Source organism: Neltuma alba, unplaced genomic scaffold (genome assembly GCF_004799145.2).
Source record: "Neltuma alba isolate B1F8T4 unplaced genomic scaffold, ASM479914v2 tig00013081_pilon, whole genome shotgun sequence".
NCBI lineage: Eukaryota > Viridiplantae > Streptophyta > Magnoliopsida > Fabales > Fabaceae > Neltuma > Neltuma alba.
In genome coordinates this window covers 321,690-334,946 of record NW_021637411.1, presented here as the reverse complement: position 1 = coordinate 334,946, position 13,257 = coordinate 321,690, and the positions used below count along the sequence as shown (strand labels likewise).

Sequence of the window (13,257 nt, the reverse complement as noted above, 5' to 3'; positions counted from 1 at the left end):
GAAGGACCACAAAGAGGCTGAGCTTCAAAGGAAGATTGAGGAGTCAAAACAAAGAGAAGCGTACTTGGAAAATGAACTTGCCAACATGTGGGTTCTCGTGGCAAAGTTGAAAAAGTCGCAAGGAACAGAAACTGACGATTCTAGGTTGACTAGAGAGACTTTGCAAGTGGACGGTTTTGACATCTGATGTAATCTTGTGATATAGTGGATTTCAATTGATCCATTGTGATAGATGGCTTTTCGCAGTAGTGTAGGGAGAGAGGGGTGTGTAAAGATTGTTGTTAGCAGGGAAGTGTGCGTTTCTCTTCACCCGCCATCGCTTTCGATTTTGGTTCATAGCAAGGGCTTCCTGTTTGTGTATACAAATAATGGCTGCTTCCTTTTCGTGACCTTGGTTTCTTTAATCCTAACCAATGATGCGCAGGTCTTATCTTCGCCTCTTTCGTTCCTTCCTTTCTATAGTTTGGCCCGTCATGCTTTGTAAATATTTCAACATCTAAGTGCTTCTTTAAGATTATGATTGAGATTTTTAAGAACACTTATTCACATAATTTGAAACATTTTATATATATATATTTGGTATTCTATAAATTACTTTTTTTGTTCCAAACAACCCTTAAAATTGAACAAAATACTTGTGGGCATGGATGATGGCGTTTTTTTTGTTTTTGTGGATCATACCCTAAGAACAATATATTTCTTATAATTGCTTAATAACGATTTGGTTTGCTTTTGTTAAAAAAAGATATGCCATTTTAGCAATTGCCTGTGCGTCTCGCTTTAGGATTTTTTACCCGAAGGATCTAGTTCCTAGTTTCCAACGATGCTTTAGGATTTTAGGCTTTCAAGGTTCCATCTTAGCATTTGTGTTGCCTCAGTTGAGGCATGTCTTCTGTTTTCGTTATTGTTTTTATTTATTTAAATTCCCCGGCCCGACTGTTTAGCGTCATGCCATGACATCATCGAACGGATTGGTGTGCAAATGACTGAATTACGGGCAATGATGCTGTAGCTACTTTAAACAATAATTTTGTTTAAAAATTCTTGCATGGGGATCAATTTGTTGTTTGATATTAATCATATCAATTAACATGTTGAAATTTCCCATAATTATAGAAACTTCTCAACGAATTCCACTAACTTAAATTTATTTTATAATTTGAAAAAATCATTTTGTCTCCCAAATATTTAAAATATTGCGAAAAAAATTTTCTATGACTAAATTATAAAGTTAACTTCCACAATATTCAATGTTTTCCAAAATATAACATGGCAATTTTTTACCGTAAAAGACCGTTTTCTGTCAAATAATTTATGTAAATTTGAAAATATACCGAGAGAATGAAATTAGATCCGCTATTTAAATTTTCTATGAATTTTAGAGAAAGAATAAGAGCAGAATAAAAGTGAGAGAGACCAACTGGCTATGTCCTAGACACAAAGTACCTCTTTTTTATTTCTCTTAATATGGAACATTACAAAAAAAAAACAATTAGAAGATCCAATCACCGTAAGAACTTTCACATTCGTTTTCACACACACTCGAACTTGGGACTTTTGAATCCACTATCTATTTTGCCAGATATTGCAGGCTACAATCAATCGACTTGAATGAATCTCACGTACGTCTTTCGTTTCTTGATTTGCATCGAAACGCCATGCAAGATATATATAGAGAGAGTACGTAGCAAATTCGTGGTTTCATGCTTTCATTCCATATATAAGCCATGATTTTTTATGATTTTTTATACATCAACAACCATTTTTGTACTTCATTGATGTTTTAAATAAACAAATGACAAATATAGTTAATCTCCCACCCCTCACAATATTCAATCTAATTGAAGGGTACGGTTGGTCTCTCTTATACGTAGATTGATATATAGCCTGAGGTTCTGCGGCCAGCTAGCAGACGATGTCCATCGTTTTAAAGACTAAATAAATCTCTCTATATTTATAATTATGTTGCTTATAAATGATATCCGGTATAACTGTGCAGCGCACACGTGCACGTTTTCAAACTTCACATGCTTTCTTACCGTAAGCGTCCCCGGCCGGTCATAAATACCAGATATTAATGAGACGACAATATATGCACGAAACCAATTGGGGTGTATAAGCTGGGTTCAGAGTCGTATGTGTATTCTGTATATAAATAATTAAGACGAAAATAATGTTCGCGTTTTAAAATTTATGCACATAAGGAAAACACAATAAGGTGAGCGTTTATGCTTTGTTTTATGTATTATGTACGTGTTGATTATATATATCTGCGCGCTCCTGTTTTTTTGAAGAGAAAAATCGAACATGTTATAGTTCGTGGTTGTCTTAGTTCTTGATATTCTTTTTTCTTGGTTGATTGAGTAGTTTTGGAGTCAAACTCAGTGGATGCACTGGCTTTGAGTTAAAATGTGTAGAGTTATATATATAAGACTACGCAGTCGCACGCCTTTCTGCCCAAAGTCAAACATGGCATAGAGTTTTGCAGTCTAAACCAAGGTTTTGGCAGACAACTTGCTCTCTGGTTTGGGATAGCGTTTGCATCACCTCAAGCACCATATGAACGTATGCACAAGAAAATCCAAACACGTGAGAAGATCCAAACGTGTAGAGAGTTGAAACTCTCTTGAATACTCAACACGTGTAAATAATATAAATAATATAAATAATTTTGCTTTGAGATTGATTGAGATTCTTTCATCGTAAGTTTTCAATTGTGTTGTATCAATGTAAGAGCAGCGGTGTTATGCAATTGATGATGCTGCAGCAAAGATGGATAATGACACTAGTATATTACTTCTGAATAGTTATTATTACAGCTTCTTCTGCAGATATCAAGTCCATTTAATTTAATTCCCTCTGGAACCAAATACATCCAAACACCATTAACATAAAAGCCATATATATTCTCCATCGGGATCGGTGAACGCCGTCCTTATTAGCTATAATTAGTCAACGACCACCATTTTGCTTCTTCCATCAATGCCTTTCTTTGCCCCTGCACAGCATGTATGCTTCTGCACTATCATGGCTGACACACAGTTTCACAGCATCCATATCGATCATTTTCTTTTGAACGAGAAGAAAGATCATTGCAGGCAAGCTCAAACACCAGACATAGTAGACACCACATATATATATATTTATATATATATATATATATATATAACTTTGGACCATATATATTCATAAAGCCAGACGCAGGAAAATTAAAAGACAGAAAATAAAGGACTGCGACATATTGACATTATTATGAACTGTAATTAATTCCCGCGCGCCTAGACCTAGAGCTTCAAATCCAAGTCGACTTCCTCAGTATCCAGGTCCACCACTGGGTCAGTCACCGTCATCAGTTCTGGAGATTCGGGCCGCGGCGCCTGGTTCGCATAATCTGGATTCAGCGGTTGCTCCATTGCCCCAAGAAAATTCCTGGTGGCCAATCCCGTTCCCGAGTCGTCATTTTCTTCATCAGAGGGGGTTGGGTTCGGCATATCCATGTGGTACGAATGAGCAGCGTGAACCCCATTCCAAACCGACATGAAGGGGACGTCGCCGGCGAACCTAGCGGCATGCGCAACACCTCCTCCAAAGTACACAACCATGGTCACCGCCGGGGCTCCAAATGCAGCTGCGGGCTGCTGAAACCCGAGTACTGGATGATGGATCGATTGAGTTTCTTGCCTGATCATCGCAGTCTCATAGGCTTGCATGGCATGTGATCTTGCGATGTTGTACATTTGTCTGGCCATGAAGTTCATGTCGCCACGGTGCTGAGACATACCCATCTCGGACGGTGAGTTCGAGTGGGTCTCGGACCCAAAAGGGTGGGCATCGGACATGTTTGAGTCGCCGAAGAAATTGATCTCGCGCTTCATTCTGAAGAGAGACTTTTAGGAAGGCAAAAGGATAACCGATGAAGCTACGCTCTCTCTGTGTAGGAAGAGAGAGACAAGGTGGCTGAGTGGGGAAGAAGAGCCAAGTGATACGGATATTTATCGAGAGGAATTGGGTTTTGGAGGTGTGGACCGGGGTCTAAGTCCTTGTGTGTGTGCGTGTGTGTGTGTTTTTTTTTAATTACACTTTTTTTTTGGGGATAACGCAAAACTTGAAAACAGAGTTGCTACTATTTTCTTATTTACAATTTATCAATATATCAATATGTGTAATGGGAATTAAGAGGTATGTTCGCTACTAGAGCCGGTAATACGGGCTGGGCCCGCGGGCCCAGCCCGCCAAAAAAGGCGGGTTTGGGTTGATGTTTTCCCAGCCCGCCATGGTGCGGGCTACTCTAGCCCGCATCGCTTTTGGCCCGCTCCGCCGCGGGCTCGCCCGCTGGTTGGCGGGCCAGCCCGCCAGCCCGTTTTTTTTTTTTTTTTTTTTTTTTCTGATTTTTAATACATTATATAATATAGTTAGATGATTTTGACCATTAAATTTCATATGGACATTATCTCATCCATATCATTATATATATAATTAATTAAGCACTTCATATATATGTATCGTTTTTTTTTTTTTTGGTGAAGTCATATATATGTATGGTTATATGAAGAGCACTATCCATCTTTTATTTTTATATCTATTTGTCGTTAGTATGCACGGCTTCATAAGATTAGATAAATATGTGATTTTCATATAGTCATACATACACACACATAAAAGATTTACTTAATTAATTTGGATAAAAAAACTAGTTAAATTAATTATTTATAAAAAATATATATGTTAGTTTTTCTTAAATTTCTTCTAATATTATAAATTAATTCTCTTTTTTTTTTATTAGAATCCATTACTCAAGTTTAAAACTCGGAGCCTAATTTCAACATTTCAAATTAGGCTTAACTCATACTAATATAATAAATTTAAAAAAAAAAAATTTAGGCGGGCTGGCGGGCTCGGGCTGGCATTTCAAGGTGCGGGCTACTTCAGCCCGCACCGCGGCGGGCTGGCCCGTATCCGCACCGCCAGCCCACTTTCCCAGGTCTATTCGCTACTAAGCACATATTTAGTGTTGACAAGATTATTATTTATTTTTAAATTTTGTAATTGCTAGCTTAAATTTTTGTAAATTGCGAGAGTGTGTTGATTAATGGCTGGGGAGAAATTTGCTGCTACTCCCTCCGTCCCTTTTTATAAGTAATCTTGGACTTGGTTATGTAGATAAAAAAGTTAGTTAAAGATAATAAATAAGTAAAAATTAAAAATTCTTTTTCCAAAATATTTATAGGTGAAAGAAAGTATAAGAAAGAGAATAAAAAAATTATTATAATAACAAGAATTATGAAAGAAAGAGAATGGGTGATGAAGAGAGGCAATGATTTGAAAAATTAAATAATAAATATATTGAGTATTAAAATGAGTAATTAATAGGATAAAATAAGAAATTTGCTACAAAAACTTGTAAATGTTGTTTATTTTTTGGAACAAGAGGAGAATGATAGTTGTTGTTTATGAAAAAAAAAAACGGAAGAAGTATTTAACAACAGATTTGTTGTTTTATGATAAACTCATTAAAAAAGTTAGTGCGTAAGTTAATTTAATTTGCTTTTTGTATTATATTAATAAAAAGTTATTTTTTTTAAAAAAAGTTCACATAAAAGTTTCAATAGCCACCAAAAATTTACATTCGTTGGATTTGATTTGGTCTAGTCATAATGAATGTTCCGTTTTTGCATCCTTGTGAGGAAATGCATAACAATGTATAGAGTAAAACCAAAATCCAGGATGAGAATTTGAAAATGAGAAAATCTCCAAAAAGATTCATTATAAATGCGGGGTGTCTATTGCAAGTGAATGCTTATTAAGTGTATTAAATATGGATAAACTCTAGGGAGAACTACGTACACAATCTGAATTATATTCAACCCAATAGTGTGGTTAAGTAACCGTAGGCGGCAAAGAGAGGGAAAGTATTGAGTAAGCTTATGTGGCCACAATTTTTTTTTAAAAAAATATTTTTCTTCCACCTTCAAAGTTTATATTCCTATGATCCTTAATATTATCTTCGATCTTTAATATAAGCCCTCATTTGATTTTTATTTTAGTCTTAAATATAAGACTCAAATCCACTTTGTCTATCATATTTATTTATTTATTTCCAAAATAATCCTTCTAATAATAATAATCCTAACCAACAAACTTGATTAGCAATGATATTTTAGGAAAGATAACACCTATTTATTACAAATAACTAATTTAACTTGTTTTCTTAATCTATTCAAATTAGTCAACTAGCTCTTATATTTAGAATAGAACCGGAGATAGTATAAGATCTATTTAACTAATTTGATTAGATTAAGAAAATTAGGTAAGTTACTTAATTATAAAAAATATGATATATTTTTCTTAAAACACCATAATCATCTTTCTTAATATCCTTTCTCTCTATTCTAGTTGATTATAGTTGAGGGAGTATTCATAAAGATAATTTAGGAAAAATTGATAAATATAAGAAATAGATCTTATATTTAAGACCAAAATCAATTCAACAACTAGGTCTTATATTAAGAACTGAAAGAGTATAAACTTTATATTAAAAATATATATTAAAAAAATTTTGACTTTAATTTCCCCATAATTAAATCTTAACTTCACCTCTATGGCCACTGGGTTTCATTTGACACCAATGGATGTACATAGCAATTGCAACTTTTGTTTGCGAGCACCGACTCAACCATTGACGTTTGCCAAAAAGCCAAAAATAGACGGGGCATGGCTTACGAATTTGCCATCAATTGAATTGAATTCACGCAGCAAAAATGAATTTAGTTTAATTCCAACACACACAATCACTTTTTTAATTATTTTTATTTATTCATAATTCAAAAAAATAATCTGAGTTCTCATTTGTTTAATTGTACTCTTATTTTTACAACTAAAAATATAAGATAGCCTATATTCATCCTCTGATAAAGTGTTTTAGGGATCACGTTAGATGATTAGACAAATAATGAATCATTAGGTCTAATTAATTAAAGATATTGAGTACATATTTTTTCAGTCTTATTTATGAGACATTTCTAATATATTTTGTTATAATAAAAAAATTTTAAGACATTACTGACTTTGTCTTAAAATATAATAATCTTTCAGCTTTACTAATATTTAATTACATATTTTTAATGAGATAATAATATACAGTAATAAATAAAAGGTAAAATTATATATTCGTGTAAAAGATCTAATAATGTGACTTATAAATTGCATAAAAAATACAATCTTTCATTGTCTTATAAATAGGATTATAGGAAATAAATTTTACTATATTTATAGTTTGATATATAAATAACAGATAAACAAAATACATGATTAAGTGATTAATAACGGGTCCTTGAGTGTCACGTGCATTTTCGCTGAGACCACAATTAATTTGAAAGGGATAAATTTGAGAAATTATTATATCGCGTTGCCGGATCTTTTATCTTATATTGGGAAAAAAAGTTTAAACAATCCATATATATTAATTGAGAAGATTAAAAAAAATTGATAATTCATCTGGGTTTTACGCTTGTTTGTTACAAGACCTGAGAATTTCAGCTTTCTTTCTTTCTCATGCTCTTTTTTTTTTTTTAAGTCAGAATTTTTTTTTGCTCTTTCTCTAATTAATTAGAACCAAAATAAAAATTTTAGCCTTTTGTTACGTTGTATATTAACAAGAAAAGTTTATTTAGCCGTTAGGATTCTGCTTTTTCAAATGAGATTTTGTCTTCTGATTTGATTCTAGCTAGAATATATAACCCGTGTGTGTGTGTGTAGAGATCATTTAATTTTGCAATATTATTTTATTCTATCTAGCTACCGCAACCCAAAATTATTCAAACAAAGATAAAAGAAGTTAACAGAATTATAATCTTTTATTAATTCTTCAAATTGCAACACTTAGAACCATCTGAGAGTTGATGACGAAGTGGTGGCAGACGAGGTTAGTGTGATGCGTGGATGGTGGGAAGCGCTGTAAGAATAAAGTGCTCTGGCTTATGATCGCATTCAGTGTCCAGATGAACAAATGCTCGCTCCACTTCTGGCAGTTCTTCAATCCTTATCTGCAATGACTCTCCAATCTCATGTCCTTCTTTCAGCGGTAGATCCTCTGGTAGTTCTATGTCCACCTTATCCAAAAATCCTCTTTAGACGTACGTACATAGTCATTCTAATAACCCTAGCTTTACACCATCCACTAAATAAAATACGTTAAAATTAAATTATATATGTAAACAAACGATCTGATAATTTGCTGCTATTTCCCATTTTTGAAAGCCTTGAGGCCTTGAGGGTGCCTTTTGGCCAGATTTATTTGCTCTCCCAGAATGAGATCGAAGTCAGCGCGCGGTTCTTTGAACAAACTAAAAGCAGTTTACGAGAGCAGATGAACTTACCTCAACGAAGTACAAAAATCCGAAAGTGTAAGCACGGACTGGGTCGATGCGTTTGATTTGAGAATGGTATCTCAAAACAAGGTATGTCAGTTTCTGCAACACTTGTGGAGGAGCCGCTTGTCCAATCAGAGAAACTACACACATCAAATGGTAACCACTTTTAGACAGATAATTAAAATCTACAGAATAGAAATCACAGTTACAGTTGTCTCTCCTTTTCTAGATGTGTGTGTGTGTGTGTGTGTAGAGTGAGAGAACCTGCATTTTCAAGTACTGTTCCGGACCAATTTGAGATCGTATAGACTGCGAGCATAATAGCACCAATGGGGTCGATCCACCAATAGAATTTATCGCCAAGCACAGCAGCAGCCAGACCCAGTCCGTTGGTGATCACATCAACGAAGTGATCCTGCAGGTAGCTAGTAATCATTGAAGAGAAGCAATGAAATTCCAACACTTATATAGAGACGATCAAGTTAATGTACAAGTAAGATTTCACACAAGCTGTGTAAACAGGAAGTATATATTAAACCTGTGCATAGGCATGAACTATTTTGTCTGCTGAGCTTCTACAGTAAAGCCAGAGTAAAAGTTTTGCTCCAGTGGCTGTCAGCATGATTACGCACAACCAAACCATCTGATCTGAGTTCATCTTCTCAGATGGTGTGCCTTTGACCAATTGTTCCACAGCCTCAATCAGCACCTGAAATCCTTCAAAACGGAACAATTATTCTAGCTATTAAATGTGGAATTATGAGTTCTTCGTCGAATTTCCTATCTGGGCAGTTAATTGAAAAGGGAAATATAATCCAGCGATAGTTAAATAGGAATAATAATATACCCAGAGTAGCCATGATAGCTGCGAAGATGATAATGCCTACTGGTTGCAATCTCAGTTTGCCAATGGGATACTCGTAGATATTTGTCCTTTTCATGGAAATGTGCGTGAACCACAGCACACCGCCAGCCATCAGATCTAGCAGAGAATCTAGTGCTGATGCAGCAACTGCGATGGACCCACTCTTCACTGTTGCCACTACCTGTAGGACAAAACTAGAAACAAAATGAAGAGAAAGCAAGGCACCGTACACTTCATGAACGTAGCTTATTAGAAATAGATCCAACCATGTCAAAAAAGTTAGGGAAGAACCTTAAAACAAAGCAACAAAATATTAGTCCAATTAGATATGTTTATTGCCCTCTCACGCTGCACTTGTTCTCCATGCACTCGCTCGTCCTCGATCACATGGGATGATTCACTAGAATCAACCTCCTCGAAAGACCTCAGCGTCGCCAACTGTTTTTCATAATACTCTTTCTCCCCTAGAAAAATTAAATACCAACTTAAAATATGAGGCAGAAACGGTGTGGAGAAAAAGATTAGGACGACACAACAAACTAATGCGAAAATTGGTGTAATATACAATAGAGTTGGAGGAGGGAACTTGAAACTTGAAGAGTGACCTTTAGTCAGGGAAGTAGTTTTGGAGAAGTCAAGGTGAAAAGGTAGGTCGGGGTCGAGAGCACTTCGAAGCTTATCAGGCAATCTGGAGAAGAAATCGCTTTTCAGAGCACTCGCCGAATAGCTCTCTCCTTTAGCACTCAAAAATGGAGTTTCTAAATGACCTTCCATTATTAATACCCCTGCACAAGCTCTAACACCAAATATATTCTGATACGTACATCGACCCCAGCCCCGCTACTTGCTTTTATGCGTATGAGATATTCATTTGCTTTATGTTTTGGGAACTGACCGAAAGTCGTCGGTTAATGAAATATATTTTTTTAAGTTTACGGGTTCGCTTGTCAGATAAGGGTGTTCCTGGGAAATTGTGAAAGGGATGGCGCAAGGAAAGAAAGTTCAAGAATGCCTGCCTGGTAATGCTTAGCCTAAGACACCTTCCATTGAGTCCAGGTGTGTTGTTGCCGTTACCCGCAGCTCACCGCTTAATTCCGGTGCAAAGCAGCCAAATCTCACTCTCCATTTGGGAAAAAGTGACAGTAAAATTACATTCAGACACATATATAAATATTGTAAAATTCACAGAACAAAAAAGATCTTAAAACTTTTGAATCATTTTCATAATTTAAAAATATTAACGTTGTCTTGAATAAACAAAAAATATTCATGTCTTTTTTTTGGAATTTTTTATGGCTACGTATGATTTAGTCATTTACTATTCGTGCAATTTTGTGGTATACTATGGAATAGAGATAATTACATGTTTTATAATAACAATGATCACAACAATATAATTGCGCATCCACCTTAAGCCTTATCAGATCTTCAATTATTTATTAACCGCAGGCAACTAAGAGAGAGAGAATGACAGTTAAGAATCTCATAAAGAAGTTAACATCATACTATATAGCAAAAATGACTACCGAATTTCGGGAATTTAAATTATAACGAGATTCTGACTTGGTATCATACGTGCACTCGTGATCTAATTTCATTAGCCATGCATGCAACAAAAACCTAGACTCTGCATAAATATTTATTCATTCCCTTTAATTTTGCTAATAATTAGTGATAATAATTGATTTTTCTTGGCAATATAGTAAACTTTTTTTTTTGGTTGCCTACCCAATTCACCGGAACCTTACTCCAATTATATCTGGATCTGACCCATGTCGTGCACCTGGCTGTAGTGGATGAGTCTCCCAATGGGAATTTCTGTGTATGTTGAGGCTTGAACTCAAGACCTCACTTAAGTGGTACCAAGTCACTTACTACTGGCAATATATAGTAAACTGTTTTGTATGATATCATTTTGTTACAAGTAAAATTCAAACTTTTTTAAAAGCATCCTAATGCATTCCGTTGGGCTGGTTTTCTAGTTTTCTTCAATTGTTTACAAATTATGGACCGTACAGCCCTAGATAAGTCATTGGGCCTTATTGGGCTCCAAGTGCCTACAAAAGAAGAAGAAGCTGATCCAGTGATCTTGCTGGACTGTTCGTTACAGTGTCAGGAATCATCGACCCGAACCGAACCGATCAGGAGAACACGAAAGGGCAGTTGGTTCGATTCAGTAATCAGTATATGAATATATTAGAATTAGAATTGAATTGAACCGTAGTCCCAAACCGCCGGAATAATTGAGATTCAAGATCCCAGCTGGGTTTGTCTCGGCATTCTCTCGCAGGTTTTCGCAGTCAATGGCATCTCCCTTCTCGAATTTCAAGTACGCGGATAGCCTTACCGTGGTGGGTATCTCTCTCTGCACTGCGATTGTTTGCGAGGCAATCTCATGGGTTCTTATCTACCGCACCAGTTCTTACAAGAACCTTCGATCCTCTATTGACAAAGCCTCCAAGAAGCTCGAGACCATGAAGGTTGACAGCAACAAGATCAACGCCAAGAAGTCCAAGACCAAAAAGATCGATCGTGTGGAGACCAGCCTGAAAGAATCCAGCCGCGACTTGTCCCTCTTTAAGTTCAAGTCCGGCGGTGTCGTCGCTCTCGTTCTTTTCGTCGTCTTTGGGCTGCTCAATTCCCTCTTCGAAGGCAAGGTAGTCGCTAAATTACCCTTTCAACCATTTGGGCTTATCATGAAGATGAGCCATCGAGGGTTGCAGGGTAACGATCCCACCGATTGTTCCATGGCGTTTCTATACTTTTTGTGTTCGATTAGTATTCGTACAAATTTGCAGAAGTTCTTGGGTTTCGCACCGCCACGAGGTGCGAGTGCCGGTCTGTTCCCGATGCCGGATCCGAAGACCAACTGAGTGAAATATGCTTTATTTGCAAAACTTATCGATGTCGCTAGGCTAGAGGTAATTTGGAATCGCACTGAACCTTTGTGGGTCAATTCACTAGTGGAACCGAGTATAATTTCAGTTGTTAATTGCTATGACTTATCTTTAAAATGTTCTACTTCGGTTTTACCATCACAATTTGTTTTTAGAAACTTTATATATTCGTAATAATGGCAATCATTTTTTAAGTTACTAGTGATTCAGTGATTTGATTTCCTCCCGCTGTCTTTTCTGTTAACGATATTAAGTGGTTTAAACTCTTTTTTTCCTTCCTGGCCCAATACGTGGTCTACACTCTTAAATGAATCATATACGGCAAGCTTTTCTTTGTTGTTGAATTTTAGTCTATATGCTGGCTCTTAGCTCTTATAAAGATTTTATTGCCTGCTGCAATTTGTGCTTGAACATGGATCTTTTCATCTTTAGGATATAATGCTTGTTTGCATGTTTTAATACAAACTGGTTAGGCATGGTTCTTGCCCTGAATTTCACTACGTTCACTATCTTATCAGTTAGAGTGCTTCTTCTTTTTTTTGTTTTGGGGTGAAAGAATTATGCTGTAGGTTGAAAAGCATCCTGACAGTACGTTGGGATAATCATAGGTGATTTCAGTAGTGCATGTTAATATCTGTGCCTTCACTGGCCTGTTTAGAACCTAATTCTAATAGACTCTTTTATGTCATAAGGAATTAAGGATTCGTGGTTGGTTTAAGGTGTTGGAAACATATAGAACAACTTTCTTGTCCATAGCGGAAGGGGGGTGACATGGAGAGAAAGAACCGCCTGTTGGAGTCCCCTGGAGGACAGAATAGCACCACTTTGTTATTAGGAGCGGGGAGCCTGTCGCATCTAAGTCACGTAAATGCAGAAATTATCGGCTAACCACATTGTTTAGTGTGTAAATACTGTTACCATCTGGCACACGCAGTTATAATTTTAGATGTTGAAATCTGTTTGTTGGAGGTATTTTCCTTCCTTAAGACTGGGAATGGTGGAGGCATCATTGTTCATTGTTGTTACATTATATACACATCTACACCTCATCCTTATGTCATCCAATCCAGAGCTGGTTTAGGCAGAATTATTTTTGCTGAAGAGAAATTACTCGATGACTTTGGCA

General features: G+C 36.1%; 2 protein-coding genes across 2 annotated transcripts; one reads left to right on the top strand and one right to left on the bottom strand.

Annotated features, from left to right (window-relative positions):
* Positions 1-7,922: 7,922 nt before the first annotated feature.
* LOC114734187 (metal tolerance protein 4-like) lies at positions 7,923-10,008 on the bottom strand. Its single transcript, XM_028921736.1, has 7 exons — positions 9,840-10,008; positions 9,526-9,698; positions 9,217-9,415; positions 8,908-9,086; positions 8,634-8,784; positions 8,376-8,509; positions 7,923-8,108 (listed from the first exon to the last, which is right to left on the bottom strand). The coding sequence occupies exons 1-7, from the start codon at positions 10,006-10,008 to the stop codon at positions 7,923-7,925; spliced, it is 1,191 nt and encodes a 396-aa protein (XP_028777569.1).
* A 1,435-nt stretch (positions 10,009-11,443) lies between these two features.
* On the top strand, positions 11,444-12,405 carry LOC114734144 (calcium load-activated calcium channel-like). Its single transcript, XM_028921689.1, has one exon. It carries the CDS (start codon positions 11,538-11,540, stop codon positions 12,105-12,107), a length of 570 nt encoding a protein of 189 aa, XP_028777522.1. The 5' UTR covers positions 11,444-11,537; the 3' UTR covers positions 12,108-12,405.
* The last annotated feature ends 852 nt before the right edge of the window (positions 12,406-13,257 follow it).

Coding starts and splice junctions, on each gene's coding strand:
- LOC114734144 (XM_028921689.1), top strand. CDS start 11,538: ATGGCATCTCCCTTCTCGAATTTCAAGTACGCGGATAGCCTTACCGTG.
- LOC114734187 (XM_028921736.1), bottom strand. CDS start 10,008: ATGGAAGGTCATTTAGAAACTCCATTTTTGAGTGCTAAAGGAGAGAGC. Junction 9,087..9,216: donor AGCTATCATGGCTACTCTGG/GTATATTATTAT, acceptor TCCGTTTTGAAG/GATTTCAGGTGCTGATTGAG. Junction 8,785..8,907: donor TAGTTCATGCCTATGCACAG/GTTTAATATATA, acceptor AGCTACCTGCAG/GATCACTTCGTTGATGTGAT.